Source organism: Myzus persicae, unplaced genomic scaffold (genome assembly GCF_001856785.1).
Source record: "Myzus persicae strain clone G006 unplaced genomic scaffold, MPER_G0061.0, whole genome shotgun sequence".
Classification (NCBI taxonomy): Eukaryota; Metazoa; Arthropoda; class Insecta; order Hemiptera; family Aphididae; genus Myzus; species Myzus persicae.
The window spans coordinates 31130-52547 of NW_019104471.1; the positions used below are offsets into that span (position 1 = coordinate 31130).

Genomic DNA, 21418 nt, shown 5'->3' on the forward strand with positions numbered 1-21418 from the left:
CGCGTTTCTCGTCATTTAATTACGTTTCGAGTATAGCATTATGAAAATAGTAATGAGTTTATATATATATATATATATATTCGTCGATGGTATTCATCATCATCGGTGTTCTATATTGTAATAGTATTGTAAATGTTAAATGATCGGCTGTTGACGCCGCCCACGTAAGTACACATTACGACGACGTTTAGACGTAGTGAGCACCTAAATATTATTCAACATAAATTATTATATCTCGTGTATGTGTGCTTTTGTCAAACATTTATCGTCGTTCAAACAATTATTGTATTTACTACGATACAGCTGCGAATGTTCTCCCACGCTGATGATTATAATATGTGTGAAGTTAGCCCCAACACCATGACCGATTTTTTTGAAAGTTATCATTTCGCAAATAATTTGCAAATTGGTTTTCAGAATTTGCAAATAAATTCCCCGCCAATTGAAAAAAATAAAATTGATTTAATTAATTATTGATTCTTATTACTTTTATTTATCTTGTAACAAACGCTTAATATAAATTTAAAAATAATGAAATACAACCTTTTTGTCTTTTTGTGTAATTAAAAAAAAGATATCTCTTATTACTTATTAGTACTGTTGACTTTTGTACCAATGTGTGTATCTTTTTTTTTACTCTTTCGCATATAAAATTACATGTGGTTTTATTTTTGTTGAACTAGGGGTACTTTTAATTTTTTGTTTGCCAAATCATTATGCACTTCCCATCTATTTACACGGCGTACATACGCTACATAATGATCATGTCCATAAGAAACTGCTCCGGATAATATATATCTAAAAATTAATTAAAACAATTAATTAAATAATATTTTATTTTGAAATAATTATATACAATACCTGTTATTGTCAATTGTCAGACTACACTGCAAGTCACCCAATGAATTCTCATGATATTCAGTAATTAAATCTGTTTCAATAAATAAATGATTTCCTATAGAACTCTCGTTACATTTAAAAATCCCAAACAGTTTAGTTCTGTGCATTTTGTTTTTTTAATTCACTGTATTCTTTCAAACTAAACTCCAAATCATTGAGATTGCTGAATGATGATTTTAAAATTATTGTTGGACTTGCCATAGTTTTCGACGTAGCACAGTTGAAACGCAGTCTTTTTTTAACGGCGGATGGCACACTTTCAAACCACGAAAATTATAAGGAGTTGAGAGTTGTATATAGCAAATAGATACATCTTATGTAGTTACCTGTGAGTAAGCTGTATTACTATTTTCTTTTTTAGATCGGGTGAAATTTGTGAAGTTGAAATTTCGAAAAATTTTCCAAAATATGCAAATTAAGCACAATAACCTAAAAATATGCACATTCAAATTTTAGATTTGGTATCACAGCATTGAGAAATGAATTTATTTCGCACTCTGCTACATTTTACAATAAATAAAAAAGTATGCAAATCCTGTAAGTTCCGAACCTTGGTCATGAGGTTTTTTCCCCCGTCACTTACCTTTATGTGAGAGCCTTAGTTAGGTACCTACACGGCTGTATATATAATACTACACACTCTTATAGAATAATATTGTTTAATAACATACTAATGCCGAGCCCAGAGAGAATATTATATTCACGATTAAAGTATCCATTTTTTTTTATTACTTCTGTAAATTTCAAGGCCTAATTTTGAATTGTTTTCATGTCTCGACACTTATAGAGTTTTATATTAAGTTACAGTTTAACCGTTAAGACGAAAAACAATATTTTGAGATGCCGGACAAAAAAAATGGACTCACGACAGTAGTGTATCTAAATGGCCTATACGCAGAATTCCGTGTTCTGAATTGTATGTATTTAAACACTCCGAATGATATTCTGTTTCGGAATCTGAAATAAAAAATGCATCGTGTCATCCAAAGAATTCAAAAACTCGAAAACTGATAACAACATGTTATATTATAAAATCTATCATCTATCATCTATGGCAAAAGCCGATCGTCGTCATTCGTCGAAGACGATTCACAATTCTAATACTTTCATTGAACAAAAGAGAAATGTGTAAGGCAAAAATAAACATTTACTCACATATTTCATTCTACTCAAGTAATTTTTATAAAATATCTCGATTTTTTCAGTTCGGGTTTAGATGAAGAAAGAAGTTCCTCGATATGGCGTCTGCTCTCAAGATATGGCTTTGCAGCTATATATTACCAGAAGAGTCGACGTATACGTAAGTTTGATTACCTATTCTTTTGGGGCTTACATATTTACTTTTTAGTCTCAAAATTAAAATTTAATACCACAGACAATTTGCTACCCGGGTGAAGTAAAGGCATATTTATTGTTACCAAGCGCGAAACACTAAAAAATACGCTAGCACAAACGACGACGGCATATCCAAATCGCAGAATAACATATTTATAAAATTAAATAGATGGAAATAGTGTTGTACATACTAGTCATACTACAGTAGTACAGTACACGGGAGTTCTTAATAACATGTCCCGCAAAATTCAACAATTTTTATTTTTAGTTTATATAAATGTTAAGTAATATATAAATATTACTATGCCGTCTGCTTGTGGTCGAACCGCGAATTAAAGGGACGCCGTCGTACATCAAACATCAAATTATTTTATAAAGCTGGGAAAGTCGCTCTGCTGATTATTGAATATCTATCGAAAATTAAATAAGGAAATTTTAAATTTTAAATATCTCGAAGAGCTTAAAATATATCTAACCAATGCACTCAAAATTAAAACATAAAATATTAATTATTAATTTCGTGCGTATTCAGAGAAAAGATTTCAACTTGGAATTTTACAAACTATAGTTGGTATAGTCGGTATATGGTAAATGTGATGCTTTGGCACTGGATACCTTCATGTTAAATCTAAAAAGTAGTAATCACATTTATTTACAATAAGATTTTTATTTAATGACTCATGAAAAAAATATGCTTGTGCTTCGAATATTTAAACACCACTTTTATTAATTATTAAATTAAAAATTAAAATAATAGGTACTTTATATATTGTTGTAATTTAAATTTTAAAATTATAAACTATTTTGGTTATTATTATACCTTTTCATTATCTTAATGATCGAATCTCAAACACGGACCTCCTTGATATAAAAATATATAATGTACTATATATCTATGGTTTTATCATATTGACGTAGTATAAATTATAATGCAATCCGTGGCGATCGTCGAAGCAGTTGCAAAGACGCAATCGATCCAAATTTCAGTTACCAAAGCTGCAGATATGAACAAGAAACTTGAAGCGATCCGTACAGTTTTATTTTCATAATAAATCTCAAAATTTTCACACCTAAGTTCAGTCGTATATCTGATTTATTCCACAGTGCACACACAATATCAGGAATTCCGCCGAAGCGCGAAAGCGTCGATGTTTAAAGTAATTAATTTTGGTTTCATATTTTTTTGGTGCTTAAATTTACTTTTTATTCTTCAAATAAAAATTTAATTTCATGAAAAATGTGCTAGGGGTGTACGAGTGATTATGAAAAGTACACTTTTATATTAGTATAGGTATCACTATATACTATTGTGAAATAAATTTGCGTTCAAATATCCTAAAACTTTGAAGTTATTCAAACCTGGGTGAATAAGAGTTAAAAAATTAAAGTTATTTCAATTTTAACTTTTTAACTTCTTTAAGATTCCGAGCGGAGCGATTGTAAATTTTTTTTGTTTCTATCTCCAAGTTATTTTGGGAGAGAAAAGTGCTTCGATTTTCTTCAACAGCATCTTTTTTGGTAGAAAAGTGAATAGTAACGGTACTTATAGTTTTCAAAAGCGGCAAAAAAATCAAACAAAAAATTAAGGAAACCCGGGTTTCGACAAAATCGATTTTAGTTTTTGATGTAACTTTCTCAAAAAAAAAAAACATTCCGTAGATATACGTGAAATTTTTATTGAATATTTATAACGGCGTTTTCTATAAGCCATACAATTTTGCCAACACATTTTTATAAGCTTTTGAATTTTGAATTTGACAAAATTAGTAGAAGTCACGAAAATGTTCAAAATATTTTGAGTTAGAAATTGATAAAAATGTTTTGTTTTATATCTAAGTTATTAGAACTTAATACAAGATTCCTTATAAGTTTGTCTACCTTTATCAAAAAAAAAAAAAAATATCGGAAAGTCAAATTAAATTTTTATAAGCATTTGAAGTTGAAATTTTGATAACATTGGATATTCACACTCGTTCTCTATTTTTTTTATAATGGAAAAAAAAATAATTTCATATATTTGAAATTCACACCATTTGTTTATATTTTCAATTCATATACTTAATAGAATGTTCAAATTGTTTGACTCGTTTTGAGCTGTTTACAAACAATTTGAATTTTGAATTTTTTTAGTTTATTTAGTTTTTTTCTATAATTTTTATTTGTTAATAAAATTGTATTTGTTGGGCAAAAAAGCTTGAAAATTTAATAAAATGCTCCTGATGGATATTTACAATATTAGTCAAAAAATATTTAAAATACATAAGCACGATTTTTGTAATGAGCATTTAAAATACTTGTAACTTAATGTACAGCAGAGCGACCTCCACATACCAGATTTTTTTAATTTAATTTTAAATATATCTTAACATTTTAAACTTAACTGATTTTTATTGCTAAACATTTATTAAATAATAAGTTACTTTTAATCAAATCCAAGTTGCGTAGTTTGCTTTTAAAAAATTAATAATGAATTTATTAAAAATTATTATTATCAATGATGTTACGTATTACATCAAAATTTACTTTTAATTATTTTAAAACTAGAAAACTGGATATTTATATACATAAAAAAAAAAATAAGTTAGTTGTAAGTCTCCAAATCAAACTAACATAACTTAACTGAAATTAAAAGAAAATTAGAAGAACTATTAACTTAAAACTTTTTGAAATGTTTCTTATCGACTTAACTTAACTCAGTTAAACATTTTCATGAACTAGCCCAGGCTTGCAGTTATTATTATACTAAATTATTATATACATATAGGTACTCACATAACATATTAGCTAACTCTAATTTATTGCAATAATTATTTATTTTCTTAAACACAATATTTCAGAAATTAATATATTATAAATTAATTAATAATAATAATAATTGATTTGAACGATATTTATAAAATATTGAAATAAAATAAACACACTTGCTAATCAGTAATGGTAACTAGTCCCTGTGTATTATACTATTACTAAAATAAAAATGAACTAGAAGTAGAGTTCTAGTAGATAACTAATATAGATAAGGTAAAAGCTAAAACTTAAAGAGATTATTATAGCTTTATAATATCTGTGATTTCTAATAACAAATAGCTCATACGTATATTGTTGAACATTTTACTATATAGGCTGCGTTTTTTTCAGAGATGCTATTCGCCAGTGAAAATTTGCCAATTTTGAATACAATGTCAGTGTATTATGCAGTGTGAAATGTGTTGACGCGAGTGTTTCAAAGACTTAGTTGTATAGCAGAAAACATGTGGTATGTACTTTTTGTTTTTCAGTAGATTGTATTTAATATTTAATATTGTTAAATCTTAAATGATCAGAGTTTGTATTGCCCCCAACTTTTAAATTTAATTGTATTGCAACTACTGGTATAACGCTATTCCGGCTACCAATAAAATTATGATAAAAATTATGAAATTGTTTAGGTATGAAATTTATTTTATTTTTTGTTTTAAATTTTTTTTTGTAATATTTAAATATTTTCACCGATTATCAGGTACGATGACCTGTAGGCACTATATAGGCTGTGTGTGAGCGAGAGAGAGTGAGAGAGTGAGAGGGATAGTGAGATGGGCAAAAGGGGGGAATAGTGAGAGAGAGGGATAATGAGATGGGCAAAATGGGGGAATAGTGAGAGAGAGAAAGACTGAGTGAGAAAAGGGTGATTGGTTTGAGTGGGGGTGGGGGGAGAGCGAGTGAGAATAGTAGGGACGGAGAATAGGAAGTGTGGAGGTAGAATAGTTAGGTTAACAATGTCGAATACGTAGGAAAGGTTCTTGAAATGCAAAAGCCACAAGACCAATCAGCAGAAAACTACCTAGTGACAGGTTGAAAACCTTGACTTATGGGATAGAATAAAAAGATAAGTAGAGGATGTCAGAGCACTGTTTGTTTGCTCTCTGTATCCCACGCACAACAAAGCAATTAATGTATCAGAACCTACCATATAATGTTACTTTAATGATAGGTTCTGTTATCATAAATTTGCTTTGTTGCGCGTGGGACATAAAGAGCAAACAAATAGTGCGTAGACATCCTCTCCATAGTGTCATCAAGTTGAACAAAAAAGTAAGAAAAGACGTCAAAAAAGACGTATTTCTATATCAAACCATAGTTGGTCCGTAATAAAATCCGTTTGCCAACCTACCATCTACGCAGAAACCTACCTGAGCACAAAAAAAACTATCGGCACCAAACCGTAAGTTACGGTACATAGTCTCTATAATTTTACTTTATCATTTGGATCTGATCTCCATCTAATAACCACGATGGTCTTTGTGAACTGACACCTAACGATACATTTTCGTTATGTCCGCCGAAAATGCATATTTATGTGTTCTGAACCTTACCACGATATCTAATAGGTCTGTTTGTATTTTTGGTCCGTTCATTAGTATGTCATTTAATGACACACCACCATTAGTTTTAGCCGGCCCGTCAAACACGACGCATAACTTTGTCGTTCTACTACAGTTGTTTATTTCATACAAGTGCGATGGATAAAACATTACGTGGATCGATTAACTGCTTATCGCCGCCGGTATCATAAACACTTTCCATGTGATTGAGACTTTCGTACTCTCTCATAAACATTTTATACTTCATGTATAGTTCGGGATTCTTTGTTAACCGTTTTTCTAATGATAGAAATCTTCGTAGAGCTGAGGTGCATGACTTACCCAGCTGATGACAATTTTCATTAAATGGTAGTTTAACTATAAATCTGCCATCCTCATTTTTAGCGAGGTTTTCATTAAAATGTGTTTTACACGATCATTCTTCGTCAGTGAAATTTTGCTTCGACGATATTTTTTCCATTTTCCAAAATAAATCTATTTTGTTATATAGAAAATTGTTATTGATTTTGAGTTGTTACTATAAACACGAATTTAATTTTCTGGTACTTAAATTTGTCGAAGTTTTGTCTACGACTACCCATCCAAATAGCGTATTTTGTAATTACGGACCGTTTTTGGTTTTTAACTTTTCTTCTCAAATTATACCCCAATAAGTATCACCTCTGATCAGAACGTCAATATTGCCCGGATATGTAAATGAAGGGTATGCGACATTTATGTTGTCGGGAATGCTTACAATAGTAGTTTAACTATAAATCTGTCATCCTCATTTTTAGCGAGGTTTCCATTAAAATGTGTTTTACACGATCTTTCTTCGTCAGTGATATTATGCTTCGACGATGGTTCTACCATTTTATAAAAGAAATCTATTTGATTATTAACAATTGGTATTGATTTTGAGTTGTTACTAAACACGAATTTAATTTTCTGGTACTTAATTTTGTTGAAGCTTTGTCTACGGTTGCAAATCCGAATAACGTATTTTGTAATTACGGACCGTTTTTGGTTTTTAACTTTTCTTCGTACATTATGCCCCAATAAGTATCACCTCCGATCAGAACGTCAATATTGCCCGGATACGTAAATGAAGGGACGGCGAGATTAATGTGGTCGGGAATGCTTACAGTGTGTATAGACATGTGTGGTAATGAACCTGTTATTTTTGATAACACTTGAAACTCGATTGTCGTTACGTACAAACTATTTAATGATAGCACAAGAGCTCTTACTTTGTACTTAATATTGTTCTTTGACTCACTTATTCCGCATATCGGTATATTTACATTGTAACGTTTGAGACCGAGTTTATGTACCTACCAAGTTATTTGTAATAAAATTACTTCGAGACCCGTTATCTAGTAATGCCCGACCGTGTGTATTTTTGACGGCGGAAAAATTGCAGTTCGTTGACCTTGCTTATTCCAGACGCTATATCAAGTGCCAGGAATACAGAACATTTATTTATTGGGTGCGGTTGCTGACACAAAATTTCATTTTATAAGTTGTTAAAAATGTCAATGCAACTTTTTTTGATGTTCCAAATTTTGAGGTTTTGGTTGACCAATGATTTGAATGAATCGGTTGATAATTTTGTATTTTCGACCGACTCTAACATTTGACTTTTCTTACCGAGGAGCTCCATCATTAATTGTACACTCGGTAAGTCGTCTCTCGACACTTCCATATCCCACTGACGCATTGAATTTGTGTCAAGTTGTGTGTATATGACATGTAGTAGCAATGCACCCCATTTGTACGGATCGTGATTTAAAGCTTTTAATGCTTGAACATGTGCATTAAGCGAATCAGTAAACTGTTTTTGCTTAACGCCCGATTCTTTATTAATTGACTCTAGATCGAAAATGTGTTAGATGTTTGAATCAACACGCGAGTATTCTTGTATCTCGTAGTAACTTATTTCCATGCAATTTCATAATTCTATGACGACTTTTTAAATTTTAAATTTATGAACTTGCTTCACCTTCTAATATATTTCTCAAATAACAAAATTTTTCAATATCTGTTATTAATTTGTGTGTACCAATGCGCAAAGTATGTCTTGAAACGTTACTCAATCCTCGAATTTTCCCGTAAATGTAGAAAAGCTCGAACGGTTTAAGTTTTACTAATGGAAAGTTATGATTTTTTGTGACTTCACTTTTATCACCCTGTATATATTGTCGATCTTACGCGATCGCGTTATTTCCCGCCAATCTATTGGCGACTTGTGTCATTAAATCGAAACACAGATCTTCAAATGCAGACCTTTATTGGAATTGTTCATTATTTCTAACGTCTAACATTTCGATATTGTTTTGAATTGCATTAAATTCGTTCCATGCTTCACTAATTTTCTCGGCTCTTAATCTTAATTGTGGTGTAAAGTTGGACTTTGGCTCATTCAGAAATGTCTGAAAACGAGCGAGTCGTGCTTTTACCTGTCCACGATTTGTAATAATTAATAACGAACACTTGATTTTTTGTTGTTCATTAAAATTTTTATCTTTTATTGGAATGTTGTTTCTTCACATTTTTATTTTTTTTCTATACAATATTTTCTTTTTAAGCAGATTATGCCACTTAATGTGACTTGACATTTAAAAGAAACGTGTCACAAGGAAAAAATATTATAAATCAGTTTCTAGCGTTGACTCACGGTGGTCTTGTGTAGCCGAATGTTGATTGAGGTGGCTTGGCTCTGACGGAGGGCAGTAGTGGTCGTAAATCAGGACAGTGTATCAGTGGTTTGAGGCGGACGGTACTCGGCTCGGACGGGAAAAATACTCCTCCGACTAGTTTTGATCAATTAATATTGGCCCCTAGTACGGAGGAATATGGGATTAGTATAGCTATACAGCTCTTCGGGACTAGATACTAGTTTGATCCAATTGATATTGGATCCAGGTAGTCAGCATGTCACCGCAACAGTAGAGGATATACTAATTATTGCGATGCGATGCGAAACGGAACGATACCCATCGTCGTTCACACTGTGTATTTATGTACCTTCCGGCATCCTCCGTGAACGAGTCTTGATTTTTGGTGTATAGGCCTTTTGGTGGTATCTGATAGCATTCGTTCTTCGGAGCATGTTGTCTTCCCTCGAGTACTATTATGAGGTGGTGTTTCACTCATCCGTACCATCAGATACCGGTATTAGATGTTTCTAGTTGTTGATTCCCGCCGGTACGACGCGTGTTACAACGGAGCGCGTCCTCCGCGCTATTTACTATTAGTGCTCTACGCATATTGCTTATTAGTTTGTTGGCGGTCGGCTGCCGGCGGGTCAGTATTCAGCACTTGCCGTACATTTTTTCTACCGTATGCGCTGTTATACGGGAAGCGGTCAAATGGTCTCGTTACAACGTAGAACGAATGCGGCCAATTCGTTATTTTCATCAGGCATTATGATCGACCTTTACCCACTATCTCACGTTTTTATTGATAATATGATATTGTAAATATGGGCGGTTCCATTTTCCTCCAAAAACGAGATACCGTTTTCCTCCAAAAAAATAAAAGGTTGGTTTCCATTTTCCTCCATATTATTTTCGACTAAAGTTATGTCTATTATCCTCCAATATTTTAGCAAATATTTTTGTATTATATGTGGATATAGACTTAAATATATTAAAGTATAACAAATGAACTACTTGTCCGAAATTTGATTACTATAATCTCCATAATTACTCCAAAAAATATTTTGCTCTAGAATATAAAAAAAAAAAAATGAAATAATGATATTATCTTACATTAAATTTATCACGCCATATGAAATAACTTTAACAACAATTTTTTCATTTTGTGACTTTAGTTACACTTTATTCTTAATAATTAGGCATTTTTTACATGTAACATGTTTAATAAAAGTTAAATGATTTTAAATACCTAATAATAAATTAATCACAGCACATTGTTTAACTTAGAAGAATGATAACATTCTATTTATACATTACCCTAAAAAATGAAATGAAATAACTTGTCCTGTAGTAATTTGTTCAGATCAGAGAAAAACTGTGGTTAGGCCCTATAAAAATGGTATAACTAGATTGGAAGCAACTAATTGTAATATTTAAGTATTTAACTAATCCAAATTTTTAATATTGGAGTGAACTACAATGTGGGGAGGTGATGAATTTTCTAGAAAAGTATGACTTTTAGTAATTCATATGTATGTTAAATCGTCAAGTATTGGCAAATTTACTTTTTGTTGTTGGATGGGGAGTATTTTAGATTATTGACCTACTAAAATTGATACACAAAATTAATGAAAGACAATAATAGTAGTAAATGATTACAATAATTTCTTTAAAAAATTATATGAAATTATCACGTGAACGTTGATAAAATAATGGTTGAAACACCATTCGTAAGCCAATTCCTCACGTAGCAATAGGAAATTTAATAATATAATCAATAATATTTATTAATAACTGGGTAATACATATTAATGAGAATACAGTTGGGGCTTGGTGTGGCACGGTGATTGGCTGGAGTCCCTAATGGGTGTCAATCTTCGGCCAGCGTAGCTAGCATCCGGATGGGTGACCACCTGGGTGTTTAGTGACGAATCCTAGCTCCACGTATACATGTGTTACTCGAACCCAACAGTGATCCCTACAAAAGATGCTGTTAGTCATAGTGCGCAATTTATTTACAATCAAATTGGCACACAAAATAATATGTAATATACAATTAATACAAAACAAGAAGACTGCAATTGGGGCTAGGTGTGGCACGGTGATTGGCTGAAGTCCCTAATGGGTGTCAATCATCGGCCGGCGTAGCTAGCATACGGATGGGTGACCACCTGGGTGTTTAGTGACGAATCCTAGCTCCATATATACACGTGTTACTCAAACACAACCATGACCGATAAAAAAAATGACCATTGTCATAGTTTCCGATGCTTTAGACACAAAAAATCCAAATTGTTTATATTAATTATAGATTTAATTGAACCGCTACAATTAAGATTATTTTAGTGGTGTCGGCTATTGACGGAGGAAGGGGAGAATATTTATCATCCAGATAATTCTCAAATAATTCCAAAATAAAATTATTTCAATACGTAATTCAGTTGCTTCAAATATAGACATCTTCCTAGAATTTTTACAAAACATATGAAGCTTAAATAATTAATAAAAATATGTTGCTTTAAGAAAAACGTTTCATCTGAATGTGTAGTCTCCAATTGTTCAAATGCGTCTTACAGGTGTGAAACATATCAAATTTTAGTTAAGCAGTTATCATTCATCTTCGTTGATTCCAAATAATAATTATCACTCTAATATTAAAACTTTCATTGCTAAATGAGATCTGCTGACATTGATGAGCACTTGTAACACGGAGCCATCACATGCTTATAAAACATTAATACTAACTAGTTACTTCTTAAATGTACATCCAATCATACTTTCAAGTTGAAGCACTTATAAAAGTCATTATCGAATTTTGCATATATTGTAGTCTTCAAGTTGTTTGAAGTTGTAATAATGAAACAAAAATAGTTCAACTTAATATCGTAATAACGCAAAAATAGAATAAACGAAAAAATTACAAAAGAATAAAATAAGTGGAGAATCACCGTAATTGTAAATACGACGCCTGCCGATACTAATAATTAAAATCATCTCAATTTACGCTATTGCCATCCTCCTGATCGTCTGAGGGCTCTCGAGGTCGTGTATTCGAGAATTTGATCAAATACACTGTACAATATAATTGTAAAGGTATGCGCATATATTGTAATATAATGCAGTCAATAATAATATATTTTATATTATAATATATCTTACCTGACTAGCAGCTGTCTCTGGGTTATGCTGTAATGGTTTTAGGTGACACAAATAAATTACTCGAAATACTCGAATCAAAATAATAAAACGCACAGATTATTGCTCGTCATAAGGAGTCCAGTGGTCGCTCGTAGAATTCGGAATAGAGAGGTTGTTAATCTGTTTGGTGGTGCGCATGCACTCGTGAGAGGTGACGACGCGGTCAAGCCAGCCAGACACGCAGGTGGTCTATGCAGGCGTAGCTGTTTGAAGGGGGAGGGGCGGTTGAATTATATGGAACACGTGTGTGTTTGGCAGAATTTCTAGTAGGCACACGTAGGTTCCTGCCATGCCCGGATGGGAGGTGGCGGCCCAGGCACCGTGACTGCCCGCAGAGCGATGCCGCCCGTGACCGAGATTTGAACCGGCAACGGTGCGCCTCGCAACCGATGCTTTGGTCGACTCGACCACTTCACCCCCTAAATATTATTAATAAGATTTGATTTAAAGCTAAATGTTATAATGTGTTTTATGTGATCCGGGTGGAGGGCTTCTGATAAAATGTTTGAGATGCCTGCTTCTTGTCTCTCCGTTTCATATGAGAGGCATTTAGTAAAAATGTGTTTAATTGAGAGGGGAGTACCGCAGGTCCGCAGCTGGCACATAGGGGTGGGTCTTCCTTCTTCATAAGATACTGGTGTGTTATCGATGTGTGTCCAATACGAATTCTATTGATCGCGGCTTCCATTTTTCTTGAGAAGTCTGGTGGAGAGGGCCATGTGTGGATGGTATTTTTAATTTAGTTTAATTTTGAGGTACCTCGTTTCCATGCCCGTTGCCATATGTTATTTGATATTATTCTGGTTATGAATTTTGCGTCGTGTAGGGTAAAATAAATAAGTCTAATGGCATTAGTGGAGTTTATTGCTTGGCGTGCTTTTTCGTCAACCCTTTCGTTTAACGGAATTTCATTGTGACTGGGTATCCATGTTAAGGTAATTGAGTAGCCGGTGTGTGAAAGGTTGCAGATCTGGTTCTGGATTTTTCTGGCGATCTCATTTGGATTGGAGGTGTTTTTAATACTCCTCAAGGTACTAAGTGAGTCGCTAAGGATTACTGCATTATGTATGCAATTTGTTTTAATGAGGTCTAGGGCAAATGATATTGCCATTGCTTCGGCTGTGTATGTCATAAAATAAAATAAAAAGTTCAACTTGATAAGCGGACACAAAAATAGAAAACCAATAAAAAGAGAAATTTTTTTATTCTAAGGGTCCCACTTAATCCTCTGTTAGTCGCGCGCCAATCGGGGGTGATTAAACTAGCACCCCCCACACTGTCCAACTCGTGCGACTATGGTGTTAAAACAGAGGGTTAAATAAGTCATGAAAAGGTTAGTACGCCTAAGGACTATGGAAAGTTGAAGATGTGGTGATGATAGTAGGCTAGTGGTAGTATATTATCATCACTGGTCGAGTGCATCGCAATGATCTTTTCCAACTAACTACCAAGGTATTCGATATTGTATAAGCATAACAATAAAAGAAAATATTTAAATATTACCAAGAGAAATAAAAACATTATTAAGTACCATAATTTGTATACACAATTTTAAAGCCAGTTGGCTAGCGTTGTACCAGTACTTATAATTGAAAATAACTTAAATACAGTCAACACTAATTAGTGATTTTTCTTTCATAAATATAAATTTATTATTTATAAAAAATTATAAAAACTGATTTAAAAAGTCTAATATATCAAAAAATATAACAAAATAATTATTAAGAAATAATGAGAGTTGACGATATGAGGAGTTATTGTAAGGTTTTCGGTATTTATTTATTCATAAATTTTAATTTGAAATATGGTTTAGTGAATTTTGCGCCCATGTCCCCCTTCCCATTTTTATTTTTAAAATTGAATCCTGTTCGATTTTTTCATATTTTTTTTTATTGTTGATTCTCAAAACGCATTTGCCTGCGGGCGCCCATGACCCCCTTCCCAATTCTATTTTTAATATTGAATCATGTTTGATTTTTTCATATTTTTATTTTTTTTGATTCTCAAAACGCATTTGCCTGCGGGCGCCCATGACTCCTTTCCCATTTTTATTTTTAAAATTGAATTTTCGATGACTTTTAAATACCATTTTTAAATTTTGAAAACCAGCATATAATTATTGTAAATAGAGCTATGTATTTAGGCGAACAGATATGATAGACTGCAGTCTTTAATATTTGTTTTTAATGCACATTTTTTTATAATAATTTTTTTTTTTGATTCTTAAAATGCATATGCCTGCGGGCGCCCATGACCCTCTTCCCATTTTTATTTTTAAAATTGAATCCTGTTTGATTTTTTCATATTTTTTTTTATTTTTGATTCTCAAAACGCATTTGCCTGCGGGCGCCCATGACCCCCTTCCCATTTTTATTTTTAAAATTGAATTCTCGATGACTTTTAAATACCATTTTTAAATTTTGAAAACCAGCATATAATTATTGTAAATAAAGCTATGAATTTAGGCACTCTAATATTATAGACTGCAGTCTTTTATGTTTGTTTTTAATGCAAAATTTTCATTTTTTTATTTTTTTGATTCTCAAAATGCATTTGCCTGCGGGCGCCCATGGCCCCCTTCCCATTTTTATTTTTAATATTGAATTATGTTTGATGTTTTCATATTTTTTTTTATTTTTGATTCTCAAAACGCATTTGCCTGCGGGCGCCCATGACCCCCTTCCCATTTTTATTTTTAAAATTGAATTCTCGATGACTTTTAAATACCATTTTTAAATTTTGAAAACCAGCTGGTTCCTTATACATATTCATTTTACCATTATTTAATTATTGTAAATAAAGCTACGAATTTAGGCACACTGATATTATAGACTGCAGTCTTTAATGTTTGTTTTTAACGCTAATTTTTTCATATATTTATTTTTTTTGATTCTCAAAACGCATTTGCCTGCGGGCGCCCATGACCCCCTTTCCATTTTTATTTTTAATATTGAATCATGTTTGATTTTTTCATATTTTTATTTTTTTTGATTCTCAAAACGCATTTGCCTGCGGGCGCCCATGACCCCCTTCCCATTTTTATTTTTAAAATTGAATCCTGTTTGATTTTTTCATATTTTTTTATTTTTGATTCTCAAAACGCATTTTCCAGCGGGCGCCCATGACCCTCTTCCCATTTTTATTTTTAATATTGAATTTTTGATGACTTTTAAATACCATTTTTAAATTTTGAAAACCAGCATTTAATTATTGTAAATAAAACTATGAGTTTATGAATACTGATATTGTAGATTCTATAATTTAATTCTAGTTCAATTATATTTAAAAAATATTTTAAATGTTCATAACCAGTTAGTCTATAATTCATATTCTTTGTTCCCTAATCTAATTATTGTAAACAAAACTATGAGTTTAGGAATACGGATATTGTAGACTGCAGTCTTAAATTTTTTTTTTAATGCACATTTTTTCATATTTTTATTTATTTTGATACTTCAAATTCATATAACCACGCACGCCCATGCCCCCTTACCATTTTCACACAAAAAACCGTGCGGACCGCTTCATGTTTCTTGTTCGTGTTTGCGGCTTTGCTAACTGAAATTTTAGATCGATTGCGTCTTTGCAACTATTTCGACAATCGCCACGGATTGCATTATTATTTATACTACGTCAATATGATAAAACCATAGATATATAGTATACTAGCTGATCCCGTGCACTTTGTTTCCCTTTAAAAATGCCTACTCGATGGTGATAATGAGAATAATATATTATGCCTACCCGCTGTGTATTATTGAAATAATATGTTTTATATTTATTTTGATTGCGGACGCACTTATGAGTGGCAACTCAGCCACCTTTGTAGGCAATATGCATAAATTCAATTGTATTTATGTTTATACCTGATCCGTCTGACGAAGTATTGCAGGCAGCTAATAAACAAAAAAAAATAACCATTTCTACTAAATATATTTATATTTCTCCGTTAACCAATAGCTACCGTATAAATAAACAAATATTTGCTTTGTAAATCTTAAAATCTCTGTTTGGGCAACTCCCCGGGTCGGACCTATCGGATCCAATTGTACAATTGAGTCTAAACCATCCAAGATTGAGTCTTGTTAGATTAGTAAAATAAAATAAACTTCAATTGTACTTGCGCAGTTCTTCTGGTAACGCCAACAACGGAAAATGGAAAATTAAATCGTAATATTCGAATAATCGTGTATCATATAGATAAAACCTAAATTGTATTTCTACTATCGACTATTGCGTTCTATGTAAATAGAATATTACGGCCACAGATAAAATCGAATGGAATAAAATCGATTCGAAAATTATCAATTTACAAAATTTTAACTTTACTTTATACAGTGAAACATAATATTAATACCTAATATTCAATACACGACATATTTCTTCATGTTGATCCATTTTTTTTTTGTGTTGCAGGCTGAGGGCCACATTTTAACGATTAATTATATCATATGGACAATTTTATAAGCTAAAGATTGCTATAGCTTTTTCAATTCGAAAAAAACATTCCGGAACTCAACAAATAAAAAATAAAAAAAATTTTTAAAAAAAAAATTTTTTAAAAAGAAATTTTTTCAACATTTTTTTCGGAAAAACCTTCTCCTAGAAATAACGAACAATTAAAACAAAATTGAGCCAAATTGGCGCAGCCGTTCACAATTGATGAATTGTTATACATTTTTGCCTCCATTTTTATATATTATATAGATTACAAAATGTTATATCAAGGAGGTCCGTGTTTGAGATTTGATCATTAAGATAATGAAATGAGGTATAACAATAACCAAAATAGTTATACAAAAGTAATAAAATAAATGGATACTTCAATCGTGAATATAATATTCTCTCTGGGCTCGGCATTAATATGTTATTATTAAAATATTATTCTATAATAGTGTGCAGTATTTGATAAAAAATTGTGTGATTATATTATACTACTACACTATAGTGTAGTATTATGCTTAATTTGCATATTTTGGAAAAATTTTCGAAGTTTCAACTTCACAAATTTCATCCGATCTAAAAAAGAAAATAGTAATACAGCTTACTCGCAGGTAACTACATAAGATGTATCTATTTGCTATAAACAACTCTCAACTAATTATAATTTTCGTGGTTTGAAAGTGTGCCATCCGCCGTTAAAAAACGACTGCGTTTCAACTGTGCTACGTCGAAAACTATAGCAAGTCCAACAATAATTTTAAAATCATCATTCAGCAATCTCAATGATTTGGAGTTTAGTTTGAAAGAATACAGTGAATTAAAAAAACAAAATGCACAGAACTAAACTGTTTGGGATTTTTAAATGTATCGAGAGTTCTAGGAAGTCATTTATATTTTATTTATTAAAACAGATTTAATTACTGAATATCAAGAGTACTCAGAGGCTGACTTGCAGTGTAGTCTGACAATCGACAATAACAGGTATTGTATATAATTATTTCAAAATAATATATTATTTAATAAATTGTTTTAGTTAATTTTTAGATATATATTATCCGGAGCAATTTCTTATGGACATAATCATTATGTAGCGTATGTACGCCGTGTAAATAGATGGGAAGTGCACAATGATTTGGCAAAAAAAAAGTTAAAAGTCTCCCTAGTTCAACAAAAATAAAACCACATGTAATTTTATATGTGAATGAGTAAAAAAAAAAGAAATATACATTGGTACAAAAGTCAACTATACTAATAAGAGATGTCTTTTTTTTTAATTACACAAAAAGACAATAAAACGATTATATTTTATTTTTATTTTTTTTTTTTTTTTTTATTGAATATATACAATCTGTAAATTAGTTTTACAATAAGAATATGAGCTAAAATAAGTAAGAAGACATGATTTGCTTGATAAAAGAAGTAACCCAGCGGCTACACTTTTCATATTTTATTATTTTTAAATTTATATTAAGCGTTTGTTACAAGATAAATAAAAGTAATAAGAATCAATAATTAATTAAATCAATTTTTTTTTTCAATTTTCCTTTTACCAATAATTATATAATAGTGACATGACTCCAGGATTCGGCACCAAAATGAGAAAAAGTCTGCAAAGGATTGAAACAGTCCGGTGGCGAAAAATGTTTTTGACCTGACGTTTTATAATAAATGACGAGAACCATGAACCAAAATTTCTAACTTTAATAATTTAAAATTAATAAAGTAAATTTAAAATTTGAAGATCTGAAAAACATAATCTATTATTTTATTAGCAAAACAAATTAAAAATTGTTATTAATTAATGTGAGCTCTTATTTGATGGCCATGAACTTATAATATTCAATAACATATGTTATGTTCCTACAAATATAGAGTAATAAAAATTAATAAATAAATTTAAAAACATTTATTATTAATTTATATTTATTGTTATATTACCACATATTAAGACTTTAAGGGTAAGAAACAATTATTTTATATTAAACTTAAATTAAATGGTAGCCGATATATTATGTAAAATACATCTGTAAGTAGTATATTCCAATTATTGTGTATTACATAATATAATTTTAAATTATACTATAAACTATACCTACGTATAAACACCAATGATTGGTATGATTTTTGGACTCGAAATTATAAAAAAGTAAGCGGCTATTTGCAAAATATTAGCAGCATATTTCAATTAGTAGCTCAAAAGGGGATGTAGCGTGAAGTCCCCCCCCCCCCCACTGTCTTATTTTTTTTATTCCTGGCAGGGAATTTATTTGAAAATTCTATGAACTATTTTGCAAATATTTGGAAATTATTTGCAAAATGATAACATAACTTTCAAAAAAATTGGTCATGGTGGGGGATCCAACTTCACGCACATCTGATGATTTATGTACTATATTTCTAAATTTTTAATAGGAAGATTATTATTAAGTACTATTTGTTTATTAGAGTGCTACATATTTTTAGTACAATACAAAAGTTTTATCAACTATACAATGTTGATCTCCCTTATGTGCCATCTATATAAAATTGACTACCACAAACCTCTATCAAAGTTGACAAAGTCAGACCATTTTTCTATTAGTAAAAGTATCCAAGCAAAAAAATAAATCACATGCGTCGTTGTAAAATCAATATATTCATCGCTACGCTCAGATCTAAAATAGCACAGTGGTTATTAATGTAATAATATTTTTTTTTCAAATATTATTTAATAATAACCTTTAATTTCAAGGCCATTGGGATAATGCAATAATATTTATTATACATTGCGAAAAAGCAACATTTTTAAATAGTTAATCAATATATTTAATTTTTGTAAACGACACCTTAATATTGTATACTCATAATATTTTTGTTTTAAATTACTTAAATAGGCCCTGGTAAAACCGAGACCACTGGGTGATATTAGTACAATTAAATTACACATCGATAGCATAGAAGTATAACGATTCACAAATAATAATAAAAAGACTACTTAAATACTAGACGATAAGGTGGGTTGGAGTTATATCTTGTTTAGTAGATTTGCGGCGATGATGAATTCGATTGAGGAGGAAATAGGTAGAGTATATATAACCTTATTTAGTCAGCTGGGTATTACAACAAAAATGATTTATCACCATAGTTATTATGTCATCAAAAAATTAAAAGTTATTTAATCAATAGTGTCTGATTATGTATTATTATAAAACATACAAATAAAAATAAAATTAGGAAAATAATAAATAATTTTTTGACCGAGTGCAGTCAACAAATACGTTTTAATAATGTTTTTATTTACTATAGATTTTCTTAAAAATGGTGTAATCTTAACTCCACTCTTTTTTATCATTTACATAGTGGTAAAACGAAGATTAAAGATTGCATCAGAAATTGTGATAAATCCCAAACTAGAGGATACCTGCATACCTGAAGTAATATACTTTGAAAGTATGTCTATTGAGGATAAGCTAAAAAAACTAGTCAACGAACTTCGTAAAATTGAAAGATGTATAACAACGCCTGAAAAAATGTTGAACGTTTCATATAAATGTTTGAACGAGATCCAACTACTAAAAATCAGAATCTGTAAAACGTATCAGATTGAACAGGTCGAACTTAATAACGCGATATCGTGGCTAGAAAAATCTACGACCAGTCGTGGTAAGTATAAGCCGGTAGCTCGCGACGACGAAAAAATCGAGAGTCACGATATAAATACCATGGAGAGAGTAATCAAACGATTAATTACGAAAAAAACGTCGGACGACGTATTGAGAGCCTCCACGGAAAATTCGGAGGACATCGTGGAAAACGTTGCAGAAGTCGACGACAGTAAAATGGATGAAACCGACGGCGAGAGCGATAACGTTACGTCTCGGATCCCCGCGGAAGCAATCGAAACGGAAACGATCAAAATTCCGGGAGTAAATTTAGAGAAAATATTAGAGGTTAGGCAGACGTTCGATCGGTTATTGCCTGTCGCGCAAACGTGGTCCCTGAAACTGTTTGACGACATGTTGGAGACGGTCAAAATGGTGTACGTGACGTTTATGGTCATTCGTCGTTCGATATTCAGCCAAGACAGTTGGAAAAACACAATAAACCCAGCCTTATCCAAACTGTCGAAGAAATTGATTTTAATCCAGACCAGAGTCGACGACAACGACGGCGTAACGTCCATAGATTTATCGTTGTTTCCGACCGTTCTGAGTTCATCCTCGCCACCAGTGAGCGAAGGCCCGACGGGATATTTTGCCAGGTTCACTGCGGCTGTAAAACAGATGGCAGTGCGATTGCTTGGCATTCGAGCTTAAGTAAGTGGATCATGATTATTTTTATACTTTATTTAATTTACCCATTTAATAAAAATAAAACCAACAATCATTTAGTATACCTACTATAGGTAAGTTGAATATAACTAAAATAAAATAATTATTTTTGTATTCTTAAATAATTCAATTTGATTTTGGATATTTTATTAAATTCCCATAGTGTTTTAAGTCATTATTATTATTTTTTTTTTGTTACAAAACTGGTGGAAAAAGTCCACGAACTAGTAGT

The 21418-nt window shown here is 31.4% G+C and overlaps 1 protein-coding gene across 1 annotated transcript; it reads left to right on the forward strand.

The window, feature by feature from the left end:
* Nucleotides 1-20142: 20142 nt before the first annotated feature.
* Nucleotides 20143-21171, forward strand: LOC111042402. The gene has a single exon (XM_022326994.1). It carries the CDS (start codon nucleotides 20143-20145, stop codon nucleotides 21169-21171), a length of 1029 nt encoding a protein of 342 aa, XP_022182686.1.
* Nucleotides 21172-21418: the final 247 nt, after the last annotated feature.